General features: G+C 39.6%; 1 protein-coding gene across 1 annotated transcript in view; it reads left to right on the top strand.

Annotated features, from left to right (window-relative positions):
• The window catches only part of si:ch211-127i16.2 (probable flavin-containing monoamine oxidase A), a 42,273-nt gene extending 25,215 nt beyond the window's left edge, over positions 1 to 17,058 (top strand). The window contains exons 9-12 of the mRNA XM_056404455.1: positions 2,382 to 2,540; positions 6,683 to 6,769; positions 8,936 to 9,036; positions 16,431 to 17,058. Of these exons, the coding sequence (XP_056260430.1) occupies positions 2,382 to 2,540; positions 6,683 to 6,769; positions 8,936 to 9,036; positions 16,431 to 16,749 (666 nt within the window). The 3' untranslated portion in view covers positions 16,750 to 17,058. The remainder of the gene's footprint in view (positions 1 to 2,381; positions 2,541 to 6,682; positions 6,770 to 8,935; positions 9,037 to 16,430) is intronic.
• Positions 17,059 to 26,870: the final 9,812 nt, after the last annotated feature.

Below are 26,870 nucleotides of genomic sequence, written 5' to 3'. Positions count from 1 at the left end.
ATTCCTTCACCCACTGTTGCAAGTCATAAAATGAATATATGCATAAATAAAAGATGTCAAAGAGAACTGTCATTTGATGCTCACTCAAATCTGCCTGTGCTGGCCAACAGGCTTTGTTGCAGGTACATTAAAGTCACTTATTATTACATGAGGCTGCGAGATTGCCAGCAGGCTACACTTAGCGCATGCAAGAGAGCCAAGCGCTTATTATTTATGAGACATTTGTGTTACTTCTCTCGTGCCATCTTATGAAGCATTGAATGGTCTTGACATTAGATTTTGAAATTAAAAATTTGGCACCTATGAAATGTGTTCAAATCAACTATGATGTAAAATATACATAAAAAATTTATACTTTTCATATGAAAATGCAGTGTTTGTGTGCATCATTGTACATACATTTGGCCCCTTTAATATAGGTCCCATACAAGCTTTTGTACTATAAATGTTTATACTCTGTCTTTTATATGGTAGTACATACGACACTGCATATTTTATGAATGAATGCTTCTTACGTAGAAAAAACAACCTACATACACTACAACTGTCCTACATACATTGACTTCTGCCAACTGCATCTCAAATGCAGTTACCGCATAGCAATAATCAGAGCAAATCAACTGCACAGCATTCAGTTTGCAGATAAGTCATTCATAACCTGAACATGCTTCTCAAACACATGCACCTCTATTCAATTTATGACGGTGAGTGATGCTACCTATGCAATGTTTAGTTAAGCAGACAAAGTTAATACCTATCTAATATCCAATTACTGTATATAATGAGAGTTGGAAATGTCTAAATTACAAATTGTCTCGATGCCGCTGAAGTGTAACACACACCAGCTCCTGCACATAGCGTTGTGTTGTGTCATTTGATGCCTATAGCACACACACAAAGCGTGCCACGGAGATAAAAGTAAAAAGTCGAGGTACAGCAGCTGGGTTACTGATCTGGCAAAAGAAAAACTTATTTTCTGGAGCAGTGACGCACGTCAATGAGAAATAGGATGGTGGCGTATGCTGACACTGAGGCCCTGAATAGAAAACACTGGAACAGGTGTTTCAGCACACATAATATCCCGCCTGTGTTTGCTGCACTTTAGGGGAAACTTGTACAGGAATTTAGTAAATAGACTTTTTGTATTATACATTGTATCAGAGTTGCTCGTGTATTGAATTTAATCTCAAATTACTAATGATATTGTTGATCCTTTGAGAAAAAAATTTGTCTGCCTGTTTTCCAGGAGGTTTTGTGTTTTAAGAGTAATGACCACTGAGCTGATAAGAATTCACTGACTTGATCAAGGATAGTGGAAAGAAAGTAAGCCAAAATATTGCCTTCACCCTCAACTTACCTTTAACATTGTAGCAGTATTTACTGTAGGTTTCACACTAAGGGTTTCTTATACTTCATAGTATCTAGATAGCTATACAATGTTGACACAATTATATGATCCTGAATGGAAGAACATATACATGTGGCTGACAATGTCAATAAGATTCTATTCAGCTGTCAAGGGCAGTTCAGTGGCTCCTGGCAGAAACACAGATTTTAAAAGGCAGCAAGAGAGAGAACAAGCCTCTGCTTCCAACACACATACATCAAAAATGTCATGCTTTCATGCACAAAAGGTCAGTGCTGTTTGCTAAATATTTATATTTGATATTTAGCAGGACATCTCTTGATCTCTATCTTGACGTATCAAAGGATTTTAGTGCCACATTTTGCCAGTGACAACCATAATTTTTGCTTCAGCTCATTTTACTTTAGCCCATGTCTGTTTCTACAGTAGATGAGCTATTTTTGAGTTTTGTTTTGCTACATAGCCAATGTTAGCTGTAACAGCTGTTTACTTACCAGTCTAGAAAAACGTTGCGAGTCCAGCATCAGTCTCCTCATTTTGCTGCTACTGCCTTACTTGGTCTGATATGACCAGTAGGCTACCTTCTTTGGGCTAATGTTAACGGAGCTATTTGTAAGTTTTGCTATCCATAGCCAGTGTTAGCATTAAGAAGTTTTTACTTACCAGCATCAAACTTCATTCGTTTACTCACCAAGAGCTGTCTCCAGACTCCAATGTTAACTCATCTCTATCATGTCTTTTCTTCTACTGAAGTTAGCACGTTAACCATCTAACTCTAGCGGCCTGTCTTGTCACTTTCTGATAGCTGCTTAGAGGGTGTTTTATAACCACTTGTAGGTTTCCAATATTTCAATTTTTTTCTATTAACTATTTTCACTTCTATAAATTAAATCCAGTCTTTTCCAAATTTTTTGAATGAATTCAAGTCATTTCTTCGCCTTCTCGAGTTGGGTTTTGTGTTGTCATTACTGACATATGTATGATGAAGTTGTGGATTGCTTATTTTTCTCCACAGGCTTTTTGGAAGGACAAAGGCTTCTCTGGGGAAATAGTGTCAGGATCCTCCACTGGCTGCCCATTCTGTGTGACCTTTGACGCCACCAGCCCCAATGGTAATGCTGCTTTGGTGGGCTTCATCGCCGGCCAGCAGGCTTCTCAGTGGACGTCCAAGGAGGTAATGGGTTATCAATGTGGAGCAGGGGTGGAAAGAGCACTGATAAATTTGTAACCAAGTAAAAGTACTGTTACTCAAAATAAATTTTACTCTAGTAGAAGTAAAATTATTTGTGTAAAAATGCACTCAAACTACAAAGTAAGTCAGTTAATGTTGTGTAAATGTTATATTTTTAAAAGGGGGAAGGGTGGAAGGTGTAAAAATGTTATATGATGATGATGATATAATGAAACTTATATTAAAAACACATCTTTAGGCTACCAGGCATATATGTAGGCGTATATGAATGGTTTGAAATGCATATATTCAACTCCCAGGTGAGAACAGCACCGAGAGCAACCAATAAATTCATGTTAGGCACTTTGCAGCCTGTGCATACAACTGATAATTACATACACTCAGTTTACAATTACACAACAGTGCTGCAATAAATCCATCTTTATGCAGATTGTAATGTTCCGTTCTTATTAAACATTTTTGTCACAAACCGGGCCGCATGGCCATGACAAAAGAGGGAGATGCCCACAGACAAGCCAATTAACAAACGCTTTATTTAAAAAAAAAAAAAAAGACAATAAATCTAGGAGGAGAACTTAAACTAACAATAGCATGTGTAATCTGTAAGATCAGCGGTGTAAGTGGGTGCATGAATAAAGAAGTATGCAATGAATGCAGTGTTGTACGGTGCAGCAACAGAAACTACACAAACTAAATGCCAACCAAACCAAATGGGTGCCTCAGCGAGAAGAGAGAACCAGAACTGAGGTCCAATGTGGTTTTAAAAGCTCTAGCACACAGAGCCCAGGTGTTCGAGGTCTGCTGAAGAGCCCAGGCACTGTCAGCCCCTTGCCACACCCACCTCTAGTACCTGCAAAGGAAGCAGCCACACACAGGAAGGAACAGGTACACAGGTGGAGAGGGTCGTGATGCAAATGTATGAACATTTTGGAGGATGTAGTGTGCGGAGCTGTTGAGCTGTATTGCATTGTACAGAGAGGTGTTTCTGTTATTTAGTATACCTTCATTAATATGAATGGGACAAAGTAATAGAAACACCAGGACGCCACAGCGGGTATCCATAGACTTTATGTAGCAATATTAAGCTACATAAATCAAACAGCTGCCACTTCTTATAATTAACAGCAGAATAAAACAGCAGAAAATGTGGAGATATATAAACAACATGAACTCTGCAGCAGCTGCAGCCGACAAACACAGACAAAGAGCTACACTACAGTTTGTTGTAATCAGTTCACTCAGCCTCTCTGGTTTCACTGCGCTCCTCCACGAGCTGAATGAGCTCTGCAGTCACAACAGGGATTATCAGAAACAGCAGAAAGGTGGTGCACGCTTCACTGACCGTAGAAGTGAACATAAAAGTCACAGCTGTGGGAACCATCATCAGTATTTTAGCATTTAGCATTTAGCCAAGACCCAGCATGTGCCCTGTTGGCAAAAGCTAACAGCTGGATAGAGACGGAGGGACTTTATAAGCATTATGTTTACTTTTTCTCCACTTCCTGTCTCTAAAGTCAGATGTGGCTGAACTAACCAGAGGAGGCTAGAAGGCTAGGACTTAGACTGAGATAAATAAGAGGAAAACTACAGAGATGGATTCAGGAGGTTATTATGACTGTTATTAAAGAGCACATGTAAATAATAATTGTGTAAACAGATACATGTAAATTGTTCATTGTGTGAACTTAAAAGCGTAAATAGTATAAACAGTGTAAATATATTTTTAGTTAATTAGCTCAGATATACAGTATGAATTAACATCTAAACCTTATAGCAGCATGGCAGGAGCGTTTGATTTGGCGTACTTGCCGTGTTCTCCAGTATCTTCTCTGCTGCAGCTGCTGATTTGACTCTTTTCATTCAATCATAACTTCATCATGTGACTTTTGTGACTTTAAATGTAGAAAAGCAGAAAAATACTTGAGTTTAAAAATACTTAAAGGTGAAATGACTGATTCTTCAAAAACACTCCCCTTCCACCCTTGATGTGCAGACAGATACAATTAGCAATTTTTTGATATGCATCTATAATTCAAACAGGTTATTGTTCTCTGTGATATACCTTTGTGTTTGACTTTTCATTATCATTTATTATGATTTAATGTAATTTACCAGTCATACAAATAGTAAAAAAGCAAAGTATGTGTTTTTCTTTCCCATCATGATGATGTGTTGTAATTATATTTAAATTGATAGTGGATACAAACTAGCAAGATAAAGTCAAATTAATTGCAAGCATTAAATACTCAGTTATCAAGGGCTGCTCCTAAACTTGCAAGTTGCCTAATGAGATGTCACGGTTTTCAACAGCTAAACTGTGGAGTCTTGGAGATGCGTTTAAATTTAAATGTAGGTGTATGTTAAAAAGATACCTCCTACCATGGAAAAAAAGTCAGATACTGTATAGTTAAACTTATACTATAGGTCAAGCCTGGGTAATTTTACATGCAGAGACAACATAATGTGTATCAGTCAAAATGATGTTATTGTGTAAAAGAAAATGCCCAGGGGCAACATTATGAAAATTGCATGAGACATTGTGCACCATCTGAGCTCTGAAACAGCACAGCGTATAGACTGAGAGCAGTGGGATGCTCTCTCCAGCTTTCAGTATCTGTTACTAAGGTAAATATAGGACATAATGGTTTTTTTTCAATTATTATGTGCACCAGGCATTGAGTTATGCTTTGTCTATCTCTAAATTGAACTTGAAGGAACCACTTGATGGTTAGTGGTTATCCACTTGGTAAACAAGGAATCCCATCAGAAGTGGCTTTAAAAATATTGAACCTGATTATTGTAGAATCAACGCGGTCCACGACCGAGCCGAAAAGAGACGAGTCTGGTCCACGGAAGATTTCCTATCCTCGGCCGCTGTTTTATCTGCAGAGTCTGCCTTATTCTCTTTTTGAAAAGTGATTCAGCACTAGTATGCAATGAATCTCGGTATAGGTTTGGCCGTGAAAGATGCACCTGTTGAATGTGAAAGATGCACTTGTTTGATCCTTCACTGTCTAGGAAATGAAGGACGTATATCCACATTTGATGGAGCTTTCAAAGTGGGACAGCCTCATCGTGCTGCTGTGATGCAACTGGTTTTAAATGCAGCCTTCAAAGAATGTAGTACCTGTATTGAGACACAGCTAATATCAATACAGGTCTGTATGTGTTCATTTCTCTTGTGAATCATTTTCTGCAGCAGTTTTGGTAATAGATTCATGCTGCTTTATCTCCCTTTATACATTTCATATGTTTTTCCAATAACCACACTTTGCATACAGTACACTCAGCCTACATCTTCCCCGTCTCTCTTTTCCTCGCTGTCTCCTACTGTGTTGACATTTTCATTTAGTCCCAGTGTTTTCCCTTTACCTGAAAAGAAATAAATAAATCTGTCCTCATGTCTAGCATTGTTTTGGCATCTCAGTCATTATCCTGGCTTGCTACAAAACTCGAGACTAGCTGTCTCCTTGCTGCACAGGGTGCTAAATAATTAACCTCCCTTGCTACTCCACTGCTCAACAGAGGAAAACAGTGTTGGTGCCTGTGAGGCAAGTGGCCATCAAGGTTACAACTACACACTCATTTTGCTGTTTAAATTTGATTTAGTCAGTAATATTATCTTAATTGTTTTTATTTATTTAATTTTGTATTTGCCTCTCATACAGTGTATAGAGTAGACGCAAAATATTCAGTTATGTTTTTTTTTTTTTTAGTTCTTCATCGAAAGCAATTTGTCACTATGCTGCTGTTCCCTTTCTGTTCTCCATTATAGGAGTATATGAAGAGATTATCAGTATCAGCTCCAAATTATTGCACAAGGGTGGTGCTGGGAGCAAAGGTAAAGTGACATGCAGATGAGGATCTGTCAGCATGCTTTATGGTGATCTGTCCTTTTGGTCCTCAGGCCTCAGCTGCTCTGTGTATAACTCACCGTGTGTGATAATACAACCAGGAGCATGTGCTGACTATGCTTGAGTTATTCAAATTGACTGCTGCTTCCTGTGTCCAACTTGGATTGGTTTCTAGTCTTCATATTTCAGCTGCCCGCTGTTATATTTGTGAGTGATAGGTGAGTGTATGAGAAGGACCAAGACAGAATAGGTATTTCTTTCTGTTTGCAGGCTGGAGAAAGAAGAAAAGCTGTGATTTCCAGTCTAGTAAAATACCTCGGATCTGAGGCTGCATCTTTGATCCACTATGAGGAGAAAGTAAGTAGTTCAGTGGCAGATTTTTGTAATGAAACAATAATATTTTGGTCTGAAGCAGAATTTTGTAATGCCAAAATCTGTAGTTTCATTTTTACCCTGGATTGCAGAGGAAAGCAATTTCGTGTGGCAGAAGTTGGCACTCCTGCGAACAAACTGAATTTTTTCAAAGGAAATAGAGTAGCTCACTGCATACTGAGCAACCTACTTGGTAAAACGGTGGTTACAATTGCCTTAGCTTGTTAACACTGACAGTTTTATTAATCCTGCATGACAACAGGGGGCTTAACACGGGTACAGCAAAATATATGATAACATAATCACATTTTTATGATCCTTAATTTTGTATTAGAGCAATTCAATGCAATTGTTAATCCAGAATCATAAAATGTGTTAATGTGGACCACAATGGTTCAGACTTCACAGGAGGAGAAAGATATGACTATTACTAAAACTGAGTACTCCTGAAATACCAACATTAAACTGTGGAACTAGGAGGGTGGGAAGCCAGCATGGGATCACAAAGTGTTCTGATTTTGAAATTACTTTGTGACAGGAAACAATTTCAAGGAGAGGAGGCAATCCAAAGAGATAAACTACAAAAAGATGTTTTCCCTCGCTAGCTGCGCTTCCATTAACCTGCTTAATGCACAATTTGAACTTTCAAACTTAAAAACGAGTAATGGAAGCACGTGAATTTCCAAGAAACCCAAATGTCGTAGCAAAAATTATTCGCTCGCATGAGGTGGTTTTCCAGGCTATTCAACAAAGCAATATTTCGCAAAATTGAAATGCAAACACTTTTTTTGGATTCAAGTCGTGGCGCCTGCCGTATCCTGCCCCAGGGAGTCAGATGCCACCGAGAGGCAGACTGCTGGAAACCCGTCGTCACGTTTATTTGCAATGATATCATCCAAGACACATAGCGTCACTCAATGGAAGCGCAGACCAAGCGCAATTGTGTTTTCTCAACTTTTCTAAAAAAATTGCTTCTGTGTTGCATAAAACTGCAATGGAAACCCGGCTACTGTGCCCTATCAGTGGCTTTCCAAAAATACAGGCTAATTTCTGAAATTATTTCATATCAAAGCATACAAACAAATGAAATACATGTTATTATAATAAATCCATGGGATTAGGGAGTCGGCAGGGCAACCCTTCCCGAAGGTGTTTCCACACGGAGTTTAAGTGTCATCATGGGCAGACATGAGCCACGGCCACACTACATGGAAACAATGTGTTCCATTCAGTAGCTAGACTACTTTTCTATATCACGATGTGCCACATGCATACCAAATAGATACTTAGGTCCATTCCATGATGAGCACACATTGGTAGACTGTGAAATAGCACATTTGTCATGCAAATATATGATTTTAGTTCTTCACTGTTGAAAGGCAAAATGGAAAGAAAAAGTGCCCTGAGAAAAGTTGAGGTGGGGATGTTAAGGGGGGCATCATGATTTTAAATTATTTTCTTGACAAACAGCCTCAAGGAAAGCACCATTTTATAGAATACAATAACAACAACTCAGAGCTTAATGAGAAGACAAAAAGCTGATAAATTGATGGCACAGTGTTGAGAGATATTTGGCCTGATTTTACGGTAGCCCAGTGGAGTTTCTTGATTTGGTTTCTCGGTTATCAAGGTGCTTTACAACTCTTACCAAGCAATTTGTGTTGAAATTCATACCCCTTCATGGAGTCATACACATATTTTCAGATTTAGTGTGACGAAGACTTCTGGGGGATATCGTTATCTCCAATGTCTATCATGAATAAAAGTCCATAAATTTACTTACAATTCACAGAAAAAAGATGCTCTTACAATTAAAACTCCAGAACTTGGCTGAGAATTCTTCACTATCAAAGTAATCCAGTGATAGCTGTCTGTACACCCATGGGTACATTACAAAAAGGAATTGGTAATAGCTATTTTGGCATACTGCACAGGGTTTGTTGAGGGGTTGCAATTGTCTCAATTTTGTCTGAGGGGAGCACAGTGTCAGACTTTAAATGAAAACCTCTGGTCTGTGGTTTATGTTGTTTTGTTGAGTTGTGCTATTAAATAAAACTAGACAAGATTAGAGTTGGAAAGTGTCATTTTGTTGAAACAGAGCCATGCTTGTGTGCCATGAAATAATACAAGGGTAACTTTTCTGCTTTACAGGACTGGGCTAAGGAGGACTACAGCGGGGGCTGCCCTGTTAATGTCATGGCACCAGGTCTGCTAACATATTACCACCCTAGCCTGAGGAAGCCCTGTGGCAGGTAATCACACCACTGATGACAAATACACCACAGCATCTCACCTCTCTTTCTCCCTATAGTCACCTTCCTCTGTGTCCTCACCAAAGCAAATGCTTCAAGGGATGTAGAAGACGTCAACCTGTGTGACAATTTTTTTCTTCAAGAGCTAAATTTAGAGTTTATACTTTAGCAAATTGTGTCATTTTACACTAGATTGTTTGAGAGATATGAACAGTGGCTGCTGGATGTTTGTGCTATTTTTATACCACAAAAACAACGTCTGCAGTTCACCCTGCCGACCACGTATTACTCACTAGCACCCAGTTGCCTACAGATCATTGACGTGAGTTGTGGGAGTGATTATGCCTTCACTGACACACATTAGTCCAGTTCTAACGAAATGGCAAGAGGTCTTCAGAAGTGGTGTTCTCCTATGAAAACGTCCTATAATCCATTCCTAATGGCCTGTTCAGAGATGCAGAAAGCCGGACGCATGAAAGCGAAAGGTGGGGAGGGGGATCCAGGTAATTCATCTCCATAATGACATTAAGTCCATGGGGAGCAGAGGAAGCTCATTACATAACATGGCTGGAACAGCAGCGTGGGGCGGTAGCCCTTATCCATATTCCTAGCCCATATAGGAAATGGATCCTCAAGGACATGCTGTGACCTTGACACTAATCCAGCACATGTAATGAAACCAAGCCCATGCCTGGTCGACAAAAATGCAGCTGCTGCTTCATACATTCTGTATTTAACAGCACAACGGATTCAGGCAGTGTCTGGTGGATTATGGGATTTCATTTGGGATAGTATGAATCTCATACTGACCACAGTGTGGTTTATATGATTACAGTAATTATCCTAGATGGATACTATGCCTGAGTGGTCAGTGTGTGAGATACCTATAGAGAGGTCCTCCCTACTCAAGTCTAGGTTGGTTAGAGAGAGTAGAGAAGAGAATGAGTAAGAAGAAAGAGATGCTGCCAAGAACTATGAATAAATTGACCCCAATGGGTTCATGCTTTACTAAGTTAACAGCTTCAGCTGCAGGTAGAATAAAAACTGCAGTGGTAAGAGTTGCTTAGTAGGATGCTGAAAATTTTCCAAAAAAAAAAAAAGAAAAAAAAAGGTTGTTTGTGCTGCTTCTCACATTGTTTGGATTATTACAGCCAACTGAGAGGGATTAGTTCATTCAGCCAATGACACACAGTGAGACAGAATACATTTGAAATATTTTAGAACTGTGATAGATTTAAAAGCACTGGAATTGATATGTTGTATTTTGTACAAATATCATAGGTTTATACCATACTTATTTACATAAATGAGAAAGATAACTATATATAATAATAACAACAAGTGGAGCTCTCCATCTTAGCTCTGCACGCTTAGGTTCATCTCTGTGCATCCCCACAGTGAAGTTTCCATCCATTCAGCCATGTCAGGATGAGCCCATCAGTCCCTTTCTGTTCTATCTTTTTAAGGGCTGCAGTAACACGGCTGCTCCTCACCCTGAAACACCAGAATGACTCTTCAGGTTGTAATATGTTGATATCATTGTTTTTTTTAAACTGGCTTCTGCTTCTTATGGGGTAACACCTGATGTTTACACTCCTAATATGTACAACACAAACCTGAGAGTGATCGCTCAGCAAGAAATGATCACTACAAACACCTGTCGTTCCTGATAAGCAGAAGGTCACAGCATAATGCTCCACGGGCTACAAAACATGTGCTTCAACAAAACATGAGCTTTACTCAGCTACGATCAACGCTCATACATCATACTTCATAGCAATTATTTTAAATGTAGTCGTAATTAAAAACAACCAATACAAACTTTGTTTTTAGATTCGATTTTTTCTCTCTGTTTAAGCTTCTTGGTCAGGTTTGTCAAGTAAGCCTTTAAAATTCACGAAGTTTGAGCACAGAGCCTTTTGTCCCAAAGATCCCCACAGTACACCTAAATACATCTAACAGGTCACACATGACAAGCAGGCTTTAGCCACAGAACTGCTGCACAAACCTTCTCCACTGAAAAACACTCAGTGCTGAGAACACTGCCTGTAGAATTTTGTATGAACGAGCCTTAGGAGGATCCCGTCCTGCCAACATATTGTGATATGCCCACACAAAGCCAAAAGCAAAGCATCTGTTTATATAAGGATGAACCAAAAGAAAAAAAAAAATCTGCCTCCTCACTTTCCTCAACCAAAGGCATCACAAAGTGATGGAAACGTAAGCAAGAAAGCAAATGGTAAGATGCTTTAGGTACCAAGGGGGCAAGCAGATAAAAGAAAAATCTCCTCTATTATAACTCACTCCGGCTGAATCCTCCAACACAGGGGATAAGGACCCTGACTTCACCCAGTATGCAACAAAACAACATTATCCAGCCAGCGGACAGGTGGAAACAAAATGTTTTTGACTATGAAAAACATCAACTTGAATTGAACAAGAGATCCCACCGGTGAACACAAACAGAAAAGGTTTACTGATTTCTTACAATTATAAGGGAAAAGATAATACCTCAACTCACAACCCGAGGGAATTATACAGCCTTCCAAAATACACAAAGATTATGATGTGAAGAAGTGTCAGAGGAATTCATACAGTCACACCGAGCAGCTCCAAATATCTGTCCACAAAAGTTGGCAACACTATCCACCACACAGACACTTTGTCAGCACAGTTGAGAGGAAGATACTCAGAGCAGAGATGATTGTGTTATATATCAACTGGGTCATCATGAGGAGAAAAATATGAACACCTTTCTTCTTTCAGCGCTGATTGTCAGATATGACATATAACATTTCCTATTTCCATATATAGACATAAGGCATTTCATTATATTTTTTGAAAAAGCAACACAATTTTTTTTTCCCAGATAAAAGCTCAAGAAAGGTCAATGACAGAAGAGAAAGAAAGCTTTATTCTTCCCAGAGTCTGTTGAGTTTAATGTGACAATGTGGACCAGTTTCTTTCTAAATCCATTTTGTTCATCTGCTATCATTATTTGACTCAGCCCATTGGGAAATGTGATTAAATTGAACACATCTAAAGAGTTTGTATACAGCAGAGGTCAAAATGATGTCCCACTAGCTCAGAGGGATTCTTTTTATCTTTATTCCCAGTTCTACAGATTGGATTAATCTCGCACTTTTGCATTTCTGGAACCACTCATGTTGCAGGCTTTTACTGTAGATGGTAGACCACCATGTTTGTGCACATTTAAACACACTGCATCAAGTTTAACAGGGCCCAAAAGCCATCGGTGCTGTCAGTCAGTTCTAGTTAACTCTTATCATATAAACACGTATAGTATTTAAACGAGACACCAATCATGTTGAATCAAGGTCACAAGGCGATCTTTTTAATCTGACAAGCTCTCACTCTCTCCATCATAATGCCGCTGCTCATTATGCTGTTTACCACCACCTGCCATGTATCCTGCTGTAATGGTTGATTTCTCCCTCCACCGCTCCTGTCTGGTTTATTTTTTATTACCATACGTGGTGGATGCATTGCTTTCCTTTTTCATTATCGTTTGTATATCCTTATCTGAGTCATCTCTAGGTTGGTTGCACTCCTAGCTGAGGCACTGCTGCATAAATCCATTACAGAGCTTCCCCAGACATAATTGTAATAACAATGAGTAGCAGTAAGTGGTACTGCAACCTGTGATGCTATACACTTCTGAGTCACAATGTACAGATTTGCAATTATGTTGGGCAATTGCAGAAAACATAACAAATTAATTTCTAAAAGATTTCAAAATGCAGTTTTAATCAGTTTAAATGAGTTAAGTTTTGCTATTGCTACATAAGTAATGTTAGCATTAGCAGCTGTTTACTTACCAGTCTAAAGCAAACTTTGTCAGTTCAGCATCAAACTTCTTTCCCTTACTCACCAAGAGCTGTCTCCAGCCGTGGAAAGAAACACCAATGTTAATGCGTATTTTCTTCTACTGAAATGAGCATGCTAACTGCTTATTGTCACTATAGCCTCCAGTCCGCCCTGAAGATGCAGCGCTGCTCAGAGGGCGCATTATAACCCCTTACCTTTTTAGCTCTTGTCAAGCACCAATTACCACCACTCATTCCCAGCAAGAAACCACATTTGACGGCAGAGAAAACTTACAAATAGCTCCTTTGGGGAGACGAGTCACATCCCAAGACCTCTTGGTGAATAGGCAGCTGGTGTATATTAGCAACACCAAGCTTTTTGACATGTTGCCAAAAGGCCTTACAGTCTGAAGTCTCAAGCTCTTGGATATTCTGCTCTTGAAGTCTGAAGTCGACTATTGTAGAAAGCTAGACTGAAAAATGCTTCTGAATAGGGGCGTCCAAGTCAAGTTCTTTTTTTGGCTCGAATCCCAATCTGAGTCCTGTAATATTGGGTATCTGCTGATACCAACTCCTATCCAAAACTTATATTTACATTATTTAAATGTTGATTGAATAGCCTATGCATTTATCAGTGAAATAACACAGCGTTAGACTACTTAATCTCACACAAATAAACTTTTATGAGCTTCTGGATCCAAACACTGAAGGTCACGGTTCAAAAATATAAAGTTTATAAGCTTAAATTACTGATATGATATAAATGAAAGTTCAGTTGGAAGAATGCCACCCCCGACGAAGACGTGATGCGACCCACTAGAAAGGAGACGTCTCACTCTGTTGGATTTGTTGGAACTAAAGAAACGCTGAGCTCACTCGAGGATGTACAGTGGTGTTACAGAGTGAGAGGTTCTTTCTTCACAAACTCTCTTTGACAAGCACTGACAGTGGCCTGCAGGGAGCAGAGCTGCAACACTAGCAGGCTGAGGTGGCCAAACCACAGCAGAGTACAGTAATGAAAGGATCGGATTTTGATTGGCGGTATTTTAGCCAATATCAATCCATTAAAATATGCCCAGAGCAGCCCCTGTTATCACAACATCTCTACTTGTGAACATTTTTCATTGAAGCTTTGGCACACACTGATCCTCTGTTTAGTCCTGATTACTCTGTCTTTTCAGACGTCTGATTCTTGATTGAATCCTTGCTGAATAGTAACCCCTTTGTGAATTTCACTGTCAAATCCTGCTTTACCACATCAGAGAGGTGTTTATGTGGAGTCCAGAGGAAGCGTGTTCGCTGCTGAGGCCCCTATCTCCGCTGTTCAGACAACATAAATTAATCATCAAGGATACAGTCCAATGAGGGAACTCTTCTCCCTTCCTTGGATTGGCGGACAGGGGTGCATAGGCTCCATATGAAGCGTCAAAGGTGTCAATCAGATACCTTGGTTGTTTACTCCTTGCAGGTTCCCTTCCTAAGACTGGGATTATGGTTCGATACATGGTAAAATACATTTAACAACTACTGCATAATAACATATAACACAGGTGGTATGTGTAATCATGTGTTGCAGAGTCTCACAGGTGAGCCAGCATGCACACCTGCCAAAGCTCAACAACATGTTGTGCGGCTAGTGTCAGCAAGTGTCAGCCCAGCTGGCTGGTTGGCACAGCCCCTTTTTGGAGGTGAGTTCATAGCAAAAAAACACATTATGTTATATTCCAAATCTGTAAAAGAATAAAGGAAACAGCCTGGTGAACATGTCCCCATGCGTATTCACCTACATGCAGCCCAGAATAGCATGTTCCTGCCTTAAGGCATGCAGAATTATAAGTGTTTGTTTTCATGGGTGGCATAAAATAATTTCTGTGAAGGGTGTATTGTTCATGTTATGGCTTGGCTCAGCCCCACCTTTTCCAATCAATGGGGCCACAGATGATCATCCCCCTCCATCTGTATCCAAGAGCACTGGCCTGCAGTAGAGAGAGAGCATTGAGTTTAATCCTTTCTCCACCACCTTGTACATAGTGTTGTATAGTGTGGGTTCTCAAGACCATGTGATGGAAAAGGCTGGATGTTATCCTGTGTTTCTCAATTGGGCTCACATTGGGTTCCTACCTTGTCCCTCTTGTTTCTGAGGGTTTTGAGATAAGATAGCTAACTTGCTGCTAGTGTGCCCTCATTGGAGGGCTGGTATTGGTATGTTTTGGGAACGCCACTGGTGAAAAGGGACAGTAATGCATCATCCTCAGTTCTACAGAGCCATTGGGCTCTATCTTACACCTAGCACAAAGTATATTTGTTAGTTTCATTCTGCCACAGTTTTTCCCGGCTAGCACCCATGTTGTTTGAAAAGCAAATACATTTGCACCCATCTGTGTTCCCATGGGCGTGTCTTAAAATTAGATGTGGTCAGGTGCATTGTTGCATATTGCTATCTTGAGGCAGCGGAAAGGGATTACACAATTTACCGACAAAAACCTGGTCTTAAGTCAGTGTCACAGTACTTTTAATCATGGTTATTTTAAGGGTGCTTTGTCAAGAGAGTAATATGCATCATTATAGGTGGGCACAGAACGCATGTACACTCTGCCTGTTACACACAAGCACAGTGTGCCACCGTGTTTCCCATTTATCATCTAGACTAAATTTTTCCCACCACAGTTTCATAATGAGCTGAACATTTATTTGCACTTGTCATAATGTCACATAAAAGATGTCTAACATATGGACTTGTACCGTTATTTCTTTGTAGAGCTGTGCGCAGCGCATTGATCCACCCAGCCCTCCCTTATCCCTTACCCAATATGTGATCAACTGATCACACAAATAGAATCTGTTGCATGAAACACTGCGCCATTGTAATAGCAATGTGTCAAGTTGCTTTTTGAACCATGTGCCTGGCACAGCGACTGCTTTTGTGTCATTTTGTAGTCTTCATTGGCAGCAACTGCATCCACTGCCACACATACTGATCGAATGTTGATCCCAATAGTTTTTTCTCACTGGACTAGACTGAAACTACAGTACAGTGCTTTTTTTTTTGAGCTTGTCTGTTATACAGGCAGCTGCAAGGCATATGATTTGGACTGATGTTGACAACAAACCTGGGCACCATGGGTAGTAATTTATATGGTTTAAAAGGCATCCTTGACTGTGTTGTCATTGCATGGAGCAGAGGAAAAGTGAATGAGGAGTAGCATTGTTACCACGCTTTTCTGGCGAGTAAACCCTACAGGGTTGAACAGGCGTAACCTAATTTGCTGAGCATGTACTTGCAAATTTCATTGCACAGAGACATGGAGCACTGAAGCCAACAGAGACTTGTTAAAGGGCAAAACTTAAACTGTATCAGTTCATCAGACAGAAAGTCTTATCAGTCAGCAGCATCACATGTACTCTGCAAAACCGATAAAACAAATGAATGTTAATGGCTTAAGGCACAGTATGAATGTGCTGAAAGGGATGTAATTACTCCAACAGAGAAGGAAATAAATGTCTTTTCAAAGAGCGACATCAAGCTCAGTGTTCGGTACATGACTCACTGATTACCTTCATTTACAGGATCCATTGGGCAGGCACGGAGACGGCCACACAGTGGTGCGGTTACATGAGTGGTGCAGTGCAATCCGGTCAGCGAGCAGCTCTTGAAGTACTGGCTGAACTCCGCCCCATGACCCTGACCCAAGAGGAGCAGGAAGCAGTGAGGCAGGGTCAAACTGTCGAGGGTCCTGCACGGCCAACACTATCATCCAGAATCACGTACCTGCCCACAAGTAAGGCTGCGGTCATTGCAGCGCTCATGATAGGTGCTGCTCTCCTGTTGGCGCAGCATCAAAATGCTTTGCTGAAGGTCAAAACGTACTTGACAAATGTAGTTTGACCATCCCAGTCTATTATATTCCCAATGTAACAGACACCTGGAAAACAAGTGCATATCATTAGCATGGTTTTGATTTAGATGTCTAGATGCTTATCGTTAAATGATTTTTATTCTTACTGCTTTTAGTGCTTATTTCATAACAAAGTTAGAAAGTTAGACTCAATTAGCTTCAATTGTAGATTAAATACAACGTGCTCTTTAATCAGTTAGCTGTGATGTTTTCTCACTGCCATGATGTTTCTTTTACACAATTCTTGTTTGCAAAATGAGACTAAAAATAAAAGGGACTTAATGACCCCACAATCCTCACTTGCATTTTTCCTTTCAACTTTTTTTTTTCATAATTTTTTTATAATTAAAAATTTACTCGTGGCAAATAATAAGAACACGCTAAATGTTTTCGTATCAATGCCTACAGAAATCAGTTGGAGATATTTGCACTCTAAGCAGCATCTTATCTCATTTGCCTTTTCAACATTTAAAATTGAGACCGTGCATTGAGGCTGTGCTTGTGGGCTCAGAGAGATCATGTTGTGTTTAAACCCGTTTGCTAGGAGAAAATGGAGCTTTCATACTGTATGGCTTGCATTGTTTCCCAAAGAGCCATAAAACCTGCTTGAGAGGCTTGGAGCAGAGCCACACGCGCATTTGTGCGCCCACAAAACCACCAACAGACATTCGAATGAGCGTAAGATGGATGAAGCAGTCACGCAATGATAACGTCCCAGAGAAAGTGATTTAATCGGTATCACTTGATTGCACGGTTGATTGAAAGGATTTTTGTCAGTCCCCATGTCTCTCCTAGAGAATCTCTCAAACGCCCACTGATTACTGGATGGTAGTCTCTGACTCCATTGGCGCCATGGCTTACTATTTGTCTTTGTTATCACTAGCTTGCACTGAATCAACTGCCTGTTCTCCCTGGTTTCATTTAAGCCGGTCCAGGCTGAATCAAGGCCAACAACCCGTCTCTGTACATGTCTACCATTTGGTCACTGATTTGGTCATTTTGGTTGATAATCAAAAAAGTATTGGTTGTCATTTGGGTGTCGGTTTCTGAACTAATTTCAAACAATATAATAAAGATAAACTGTATGCATGCATATTTTCCCACTTGACCTCACTGAGACGGAGGATAAAGCAGATGGGGTTGCTATTTCAGGGAATCCACGGTGTGGAGGTTTCTTCTTATGCTGTATGTCATCACCAGCTTAAGGCATGCATGCGGTTATATACCATCTGGGGCCTGGCAGCTTGCCTCGTCACTGCCGCTGTTTTGCCATCATTCAGTGCAGTTCAATTCTGATGGGATGAGCATTCCGTTCAGGCTGCTGGACTGCTGTGTGAATGAATTGTAATACTAAATGAAATGTGAAGTATCCTCTCTAATGGCTTGGCTCTTGAAGGCTAAACACTGTAAGGGTACAGGAGAAAAAAAAGAGCTGCTGCTTGAAATTTTGGAGAAGCTAAGCTAAAGTATTGTAACGGTCACAGTTTGCCTAGGGTTAGGAACACAAACTACAATGCTGTGTTTAAAGATTTTAACCCAAAGTGATCTGGGTTAAAATAAGTATTAAAGTATCGCCGTCATTAAAAGTAAGAAACAATGTTGATTGGTTTCATTCAGGAAACAATCTCCTGTATGAAAGTCCATCCATCCATCCACCACAACCTCCTCCTAAAGCTTTGTTGCTCTTTATACTACATCACCTGACTTCCTCCTTTGCCTCCGTCACTATCACTGTGGCCGCTAAGGGTCGCCTAACGATATATTTGTAACTGTGGGTCATAATGAGCTGCTTGGCAACTTACGGGGTCACTTATGGGGTCAAATCTCCATGCAGCCCTAACTAAATGCCGCCCACACATATTTTGCATAGATCTACATGTTTATAATACGGAGGAAATATTGTGTTTCATATCAAATCAGAGAGGAAGACGATAGGCTTGATGTTTTGATAGTCCCGTGAGAAGGGTGAAATGTAGTAATGAATTTTTCAGGCCCTGAACGTTCAAAAGCCCAAAATAAGATACATAAAAACAGAGAAGGAAGTTAAGCATCTTTCATCATCTGGCTCTACTCTGCTCTGTGGACTGTTTACGTGTGCCTTTTTTTTTTCTTTTTTTTTTTTTTTTTACATATCCAATATAAGATTTCAAGTAAAGTAATGTTGCTGTAATTACTGTAGCTTTTGTAAACACCTGTCGTAGCACTTGCCTTAGTGTTTGCCTTCAGGCAACAGCACCAACTTTAAAAATTCATACATTGCAGTGCAGTGTAATCAGGATTTGTGGCCATAAACAGCCATTCTCTCAAAAGTAAAACCACAGCCTCTGTCTTTAAGCAGATGTACTTACTATCATATTCTATGTTATCCTGACATACAGGTGCTTGAGATAACAATAATACTATTACAATTCAATTCAGCATCCATGGAACAAATACAGCTTATAGTGTTCATTTATTTTAAATTATGTCAACAAGGGGCTGATTTAACTCTGCCAATTATGTTTAGAATGTATTTTGTACTATTGTTATGATAATGTCCCATCAAGTGTCTTTTAGTTAATGTTGGCAATGGTTTGCTTATGGCCTCTGCTCCTCTTCTCTAAAGCAGCTTCCCTGTATTTACCATACATCATGATTTTTGTGTTTGTTTTGAAAACTTAATGAGTCATTTGTGCAGCTGTCTTTGCAGCTGTGAATCAGTTACTTTGAAGTTAAAAAGGTAGTTTTCTTTGGAATTATGTCCATATTGTGTGATTCTGCAGCACCAATTCACATCCAGTGCTAGTGTTCAACAATGTTCTTTATATAATGAGGTAAAAAGGGCAAGAGAGTGGAAGTCAGGTTCTGACGTTCACACTCTTATTCAGGTGCCATGTCAGACCAATAATTAATGCTTTAACCGTTATCAGAATATTTCCTTTTAAATAGGCATTTTAGATGTCTACCCTCCCCATTCCTTAACAATAGGCTAATTGCAACGCATAATTATTGTGAAAACATTGTTTGGGATTTAACATAAAAAAAAGTCATTTTATGAAATCTGGGGATTTGCAAAGTTGTCCATTATCAACATTAAGTTTGGAAACGCTGACTTTCTGTCTTGTTTGTGATAATTTTATCTACTCATGTAATTCATTTGAGAAAAGTTAGCTTTACAATTATTTTTTTTAGCTCATCATTTCAATTCGTGTGTGTTTTGAAGGGAGTATTAGACAACTCTCAGGAAAACAAGACAACATAGTCCAGACTTTAGACTGTGCTCACTCCTGTAGATATAACTGCATGAACCAATCATACAATAAAGTGATCCCGGAGAAAGTGATTTAAGCGTTATCACTTGATTGCACTGTTGATTGAAAGGATTTTTGTCATCCCCCATTTCTCTCCTGGAGAGGATCTCCAACACCCACTGATCACTGAACAGTAGCCTGGTGCCATGGGCTTACTATTTGTCTTTGTTATCACCAGCTTGCATTGGATCGGCTGCCTGTTCTCCTTCATTCATTTAAGCCGGTCCAGGCTGAATCAAGGCCAACAAACCCAACATCTCGATATACAGGGCAGTGTTGGCGCCAGAACAAATCTGAGAGGCAGATTTCCACTCAGGTTTCCACATGAGGGAGGCACATTAAATAATTACAAGAGCAACAAGGTGTATAGTTAACCTCAGAGGATGCTGAACAAGAAGAAATCAAGCCCAGCCACCAAACCAGGACTAATATCCATGAATGCACAACAGAAATGAGCACCAACACACTACAGAAAGAAAAAAAACCCCACACTGCCTGTGCATTCATAACACAGCACCACCTTGACACATCTACAATTCAGCGTTAAGGACAGTGACAATGATGACTGAAAACAGGAGAGCAGACAGATTCAGATGTACAAAATAATCTACAGCAGAACACAAGCACAACAATGTCCAGGGTTGGAAAATAAGCTTCACACGCTGAAGGCGCTGAGTGTTTGTGATGGGTCACGAAAAAAACCAAAACATCATCCAATATCCATTTTCAGGGCTAGCCTGCTAGCATACTCGCGCTATTCACTTTGTGACACATTGGTTGTGTCCAAAATCACTCACTCATTCCCTCCTCCCTACTCACTATCCAGGGAGATCTATGTAAAGGCCTATATGGTGAACTCATTGGCAAAATGAAAAGTAAAAATGGGTAATTTTCTTGGGGGCTTTTAGTGCGAGCTCAATGCATGATGGTATATATTGCTTGGTTAGTGACCATCGGTTGTACACTACTTTTCATGATGCATTGTGGGATACTATGAGCGCCCACCTGCACAAACAGGAGACTTTAGCATTGGTTGTATATTAATGTGCATTAATCACTATAAATTGGGGGATAACAGTGTTGGGTCTGGGCTCTGCCTCACGAGCTGGACACCATAAATGTTGTGTCTATAGACACGGGGCACCATATGTTGGACCTTCGGTTGTCTATCAATTCACTGGCTATCATACGTAAAGAAAATATTTATTTTAAAAATATTAACATTAAATAATAACTTAAATTTAACAAAAAATTTAATTATTGTTTGTGTTGCAGCAGGAGGAAAACCCTCAACAAAACACTTGGATATTCCAAACACAATCAAACTGAATTGGTGAAGAGGGGCAAAACAAATGTAACCTCATAAAACAGAAAGGAGACACACACACACATGCACACTCACACAGGCACACAAAAGTGGAGCCTCAAATATCACCCTGAACTCAATATAAATGAACGCTGAATAACACTATTAGCTTTTAGCCTTACTGGGCTTTTGCATTGGACGACATTATAATGGTATGTTTTATCCTGTTCCTCCTGCATGATATGCCAAGAGTATGTTGACGAGGATTGGCTAGTAAAATGGGACAAGGCAAGAGCAGATTGTCATATTGTGGGTTTTTATTTGGCTCTTTTATCCTCTTTGAAAAGGCATGTTTTTGCCAGATGCCCATAGAGGACCACCTGGGTAATGGCAAATCATGCGGCACAATTAGCGTATATCACAGATTTGGAATTGTAAAATGTTAAATATTGTGATGGAGCTTCATCTTGTCTTTTCTACATACTGACGTAAATATTTAGGTGTTTAAATGTGTTGTGTCAAATAACAGAAAAAAATGCATTTGGATTTCATGTTGACATCTTCACAGATTTTTTTTTTTAGCTTAATATTCTGGACAGCTGCATGATATTTTTGGATATCCTTAATAACTAGTGTGGATTATGCTTAGTGTTAACCCTCTGGGGTCGACCTGAATACACGGCTACTCCATACTAACCAGGTCCAGTTGAGCTCGAACAAGATGGGTGCCTCTAGAAGAGCAAGGAGTCAGTGAATGGTTTGAGTATGACAATGAGCTGAATTGTCACCCATCTATATATATAGTATATATACATTTACTGTATATACATATATACTGTATAAACTGCATATTACTGTTCTGTATATATTATGCAGGAGATAGTGGAAGCTGCTGTCTGAATGTGTGAACAGGATGTGATATATTTATATCATATAAAGTCATATTTTTTAGTGGCTTGTGAGAAACGTGACCTCTGAACTCTGCATATCTCAGTGTGAATGTGCTGGTCTCTATGTAGAGGATGGAAGGACAGTCATTTAAGTACTGCATGCAATAACCAAGCCAGTTAATGATTACATATTTGTTTACAATACAACATACTTAGCCTTGGATGAATTTTACTGCACTGAAAACATTTCTGAGGAATAAATGGGGAACATTTACAGATGCTTTGATAATTATTATGGCTTAATTGGATCAAGGTTGACATTTTGAATAATATTTTTCATTCAGCCTAATTTAAAAAAGGTATTTTGCCAAGTTTCCATGCATATTTTTTTATCTATTCATTTTTTTTATAATTAAGAGTTGATATTATTTTGCTGGGAAAACAGTCAATTCCCACAAAAAAAAAAAAGCCACTTCGAAGGATATACTGAACCTACAATTAGTCTTAGCCCTAATTTCCTCATTTATTTTGTGCTTTGAAGCTCATTCTTGACCTCGGTAACAGTATGTGTGACAAAATAACCCCACTTACCTTTTTCTGAGCTCTCAACCACTTGCGTCTTAAAAAGGTCAAATGGAGTTGGTTCAGGGGTCATTTAGTGACCTGAGAATGGAACTACACAAGGTAACAAGTGGTCATACACTGAATGGGGGTGAGATTGAGACTGTAACCCCTGTGTGAGGGATGTTCTTGATGTGAATGGACTCCTTGACTCTTCCCCAATTGTCCACTGTCTCCTGGTGGATGACTTTGACCCCCTGCCAGTTGATGCTGTGACCTTGTCTGGCTGAAGCTGTCTTCCCTCTGAGGTTCATTCATTATCAAGGGTCCTCAAAGGCTGAAATCAAGTGCAGCCAAAACATTTTTATACTCATTAGATCATATATCATACTCATTAGACTTCTGTGCTTAATATAGCTTTTAGGAGCACCTCTACATTATATCTATCTAGCTATTATATTTTATGGGCTACCACAGTTGTTCAGTCAGAGGATTCAATCCTAGCTCTAATTTATCCTTAATATGTCTCCCTGAGGTGACACAGCCACAGCCCATTGATTTCATTGTGCTTGGTAACTTATAATTGCTATGAGGAAAATACCCAGCTCTCCGTCTCCTTAAACCTTTTGGATTTTAGCAGATAATCAATTGTATGAAATTCCCTGGTTAACACTGTACAGTGGAGCTGCTCTTGCTGCTGAGAGAGATGACATAACATAATCATGGTCTTCATTCCTTTGACTGGCTCCAAGTTCCACTCTTTACAGTTTCTGCTGCTTGTTTTGAAGCCTTTAAATGAACTGGATGGCCCAGACCTTTTAGGTCAGCTCATTTAAAACTCTTTAGTGATTCCACAGAAAGCTCAAGCTTTTGAGGCTGCATGACTGTGGAAGAGCCCTCACTAAAATCTCGTTTTATTTGTAAGCATTATTATGCCAGTAGCCATGGCTGTGAATGTATTCATGCTTGTGTTGCGCGTGTACGATGAGTTGTTTTGCAATTCTGGAGTATCAGTTGTATTTAGTTTATTATTTTTTTTACATCATTATGATTGCCCATGACTGTTTTTGACTTTGCTTTATTGAAAACATTGACTTTATTTGGACTTAGCCATCACAGCTATTCTTTTGTTTTCAGCTAGGTGACATAAATAATATGTGGTGTTTTTATGAGTTTCCATATGTTTTCATGCATATTTAATAATTCTAGCCTAATTTCAAACATCCTAGTCTCCCTAAAGAAATTCAGTCCTGAAGTTAATTGAGTCAACATTTAAATCACTTTATAATGGAGAAATACTCCTGACAGTTATTACTTCGGAGAGCAGCAAGAATGTCACAGACAGGACACATGCAACGCTCATACACACACACACACTATCATACAAAACTGTCAAGAGGCACCGCTTAACAAAATGTACTTCCAATGTGCATGCTAATCTCAACCACGCTCGCCCAAGGTAATCCTGCACCTAATATTCCAGACTGATATCAGAAAGTCGGTGGACACTTCGGTTAATTTAGTCACTACGGGCTCAATGTACTCAGCTCAAAAAACAAGATTTTGATTTTTCAGGAATGGTTTGGGTCCACTTGTCCCATTAGAGAGAAGGGTCACTGCAAATCAATACAAAGTTGATCACCTTTATCATATTATGAAACATTTCTATCCTGATGGGAGTGGTCTCGTCAAGGACGATAATGCCCCCGTCCATAGGTCACGAGGGGTCAGTGAATGATTAGATGAGTATGAAAATGATGTGGATCATATACTATGGCTTTCGCAGTTGCCAGATCTCACCCCAATTCAACACCTGTGGGTGATTTTGGAGCGATGTGTTAGACAGCGATGTGTTAGACAGCGCTGTTTGCCACCGTCATCATCTACACAGTGGTGTCCACTTTCCCATTCAACTGAATTAAATACCTAACCAATCTGTAAATAGATTTTCTTGTGTTTTGTTTTTCAATGCTCTTATTGCCGTTATTTTGGCGTTTAAGAGAACAATTATATGGCTTGTTTTCTGAACCGGTGCCCAAATGGGACATGGGAGCGAGACAAGACAAAATCAAAACAGTGTATGGATGGACCACGTATGGTCAGAGTGTGAAACTGAGGACAAAACTGTTGTTCAACCGCTGTTCCATAAGCTGTCAGCTGGTCTCAGTTCTTTTTCTGTTTGCATCTCTCCTTCTCTCTATTCTCACATATACAGTATCTTAATACAGCCAAAATCTCAATACAGCCTTTCTTATTAAATGTTTTTCTGTTTTTGAAATTGTGACCAGTCTGACTCTCTGTCACGCGAGCAGTAGCCCTGCTGTTCAGCCCAGCAGTGAATTCCTCTGCGCCAATCAACAAGTGATTCTACTCCCATGAATTTATAACATAGAGCATTTCATATGTTCCTGGATGAGCGGGGCACTGCTTCTTTTGCAACAATAAAGTTAAAAAGGACCATCGACCTGTGTTCTGATCTGCCACGAGGGGCTTCTGTCCTACCTTTGTGTGTCTGCTCGTCTGTCTCGCTCTCTGTTTAGAAACTTTTATTTACTTATTAATCGAAGGTGTTGGAACGGTGTTCTGGATTGCTCCGGCCAACTTCAACCCTTGCTTGTGACTCTCTTCTAAGAGGCCAAGTTTTGTCCAAAAAGTTGCTAGATTTGTCTCAAACTGCTTTTTTGAAGAAAAAAAAAAAAATCTAAATCGCTAACTTAGCAACAGTGTAGGCTGTAAACATCTCCCTAATAGAAACTGTTTTGAAAGAGCGATGGCCAATGGGGAAACTCCCAAGTCAGTCACGTGGCATTTGGCTGACCAGTGGTGCAATTATGATCAGTCAGTCAGTCAGTCAGTCAGTCACAGACATTCACAATTGTAGGGCTGGCCTCATTTTATAGAATAATATGTATTGACCTCCCTCTACATCTGCCAACAACCAATCAGTATTGGAGAGCATGGCAGGTGGCACATCTTCATAGCAAGTGTCAGGATACAGCAACAGTTAAATTACATGCCAAGTGTATTTCACACTTTGCAGTATTATAGTATTATTTTCACAGGTTTAAAGTTATTTTCAATTAGTTCTTAAGTTGTAGGATATGTGGTGAAGCTGCTGCCAGTACCTCAGGAAGTAGCTGGGGAGCCATCTGTAAGGTTTAAACATTGGAATGTGTTAATTAGCACATTAGGAATTGTCATCGTTTGTCTGTTGAATATTCATCTGTATCTACAGATCTGTTGAGCACTGGGAAAGTAGTATTATTTGCTCTGTTCAGGGTGAAGTAAGTCCTGCTTAGTGTTATATTTTGGAAAGATGAATTTGCCCATGGCATTGCTGCAGAGTTATTGTGGCAGGAATCCACTCCCTTAGACAATCCATCAGCTGCTGCCTCATCCAGTGGGAAAAGGGAGAAAGGTTGATATTAAAAGTTGTTTGTCTGTAATGTACTCAGTAATTTGTCATTCTGTGGGATCCTGAAGATGAACGCTTCCTGTACAAGAAATAACTGCAGATTGAAATAAAAAATAGGCAGTAAGAAATGCAGTACTGAGATGTGATGCTAATGAAGCTAAAAAGTATATTCAGTTGCTTGATTAACAGCCTTTTGGCGGCAGCGCTGGTAAATTTGAATTATGTCATGTCTCACCTAATTGAAACTTCACGGAACCTTTTGTTTGTTTCTTCTTTCCAAGGCAAATAACAAATATAAAAAATAAACTCATTATGTGGTCAATGCAATGCTCCACTGAACCTGGGGAAAAAAAAAAAAAAAAATCACAGGAAATTAATTTACACTCATCCAATATATCGAGCCACACTCCCATCCCTTGCAGATATGCCACTGGGGTGGTCAAGGTGCACTGGCTCAAGATCATTATCAGGCTGCACCTCCACTGCGGGGGACCTTGTTTTTTTTTTTTTTTTCCCAAATGTTGGCAATGTTATGTAGCACACTGTGTTACACTGTGGTGTCACACGCTCTGTCAGGTACAACTCTCAGACCATGAAGACACATAAACTTTCCCTTCCGTTAACCCATTATCAGACAAGAACCATTACA

The sequence above is a fragment of the Seriola aureovittata genome, chromosome 18 (assembly GCF_021018895.1).
Source record: "Seriola aureovittata isolate HTS-2021-v1 ecotype China chromosome 18, ASM2101889v1, whole genome shotgun sequence".
NCBI lineage: Eukaryota > Metazoa > Chordata > Actinopteri > Carangiformes > Carangidae > Seriola > Seriola aureovittata.
Note: the sequence above shows the minus strand (reverse complement) of the source record. Positions and strands in the feature narration are given on the sequence as shown.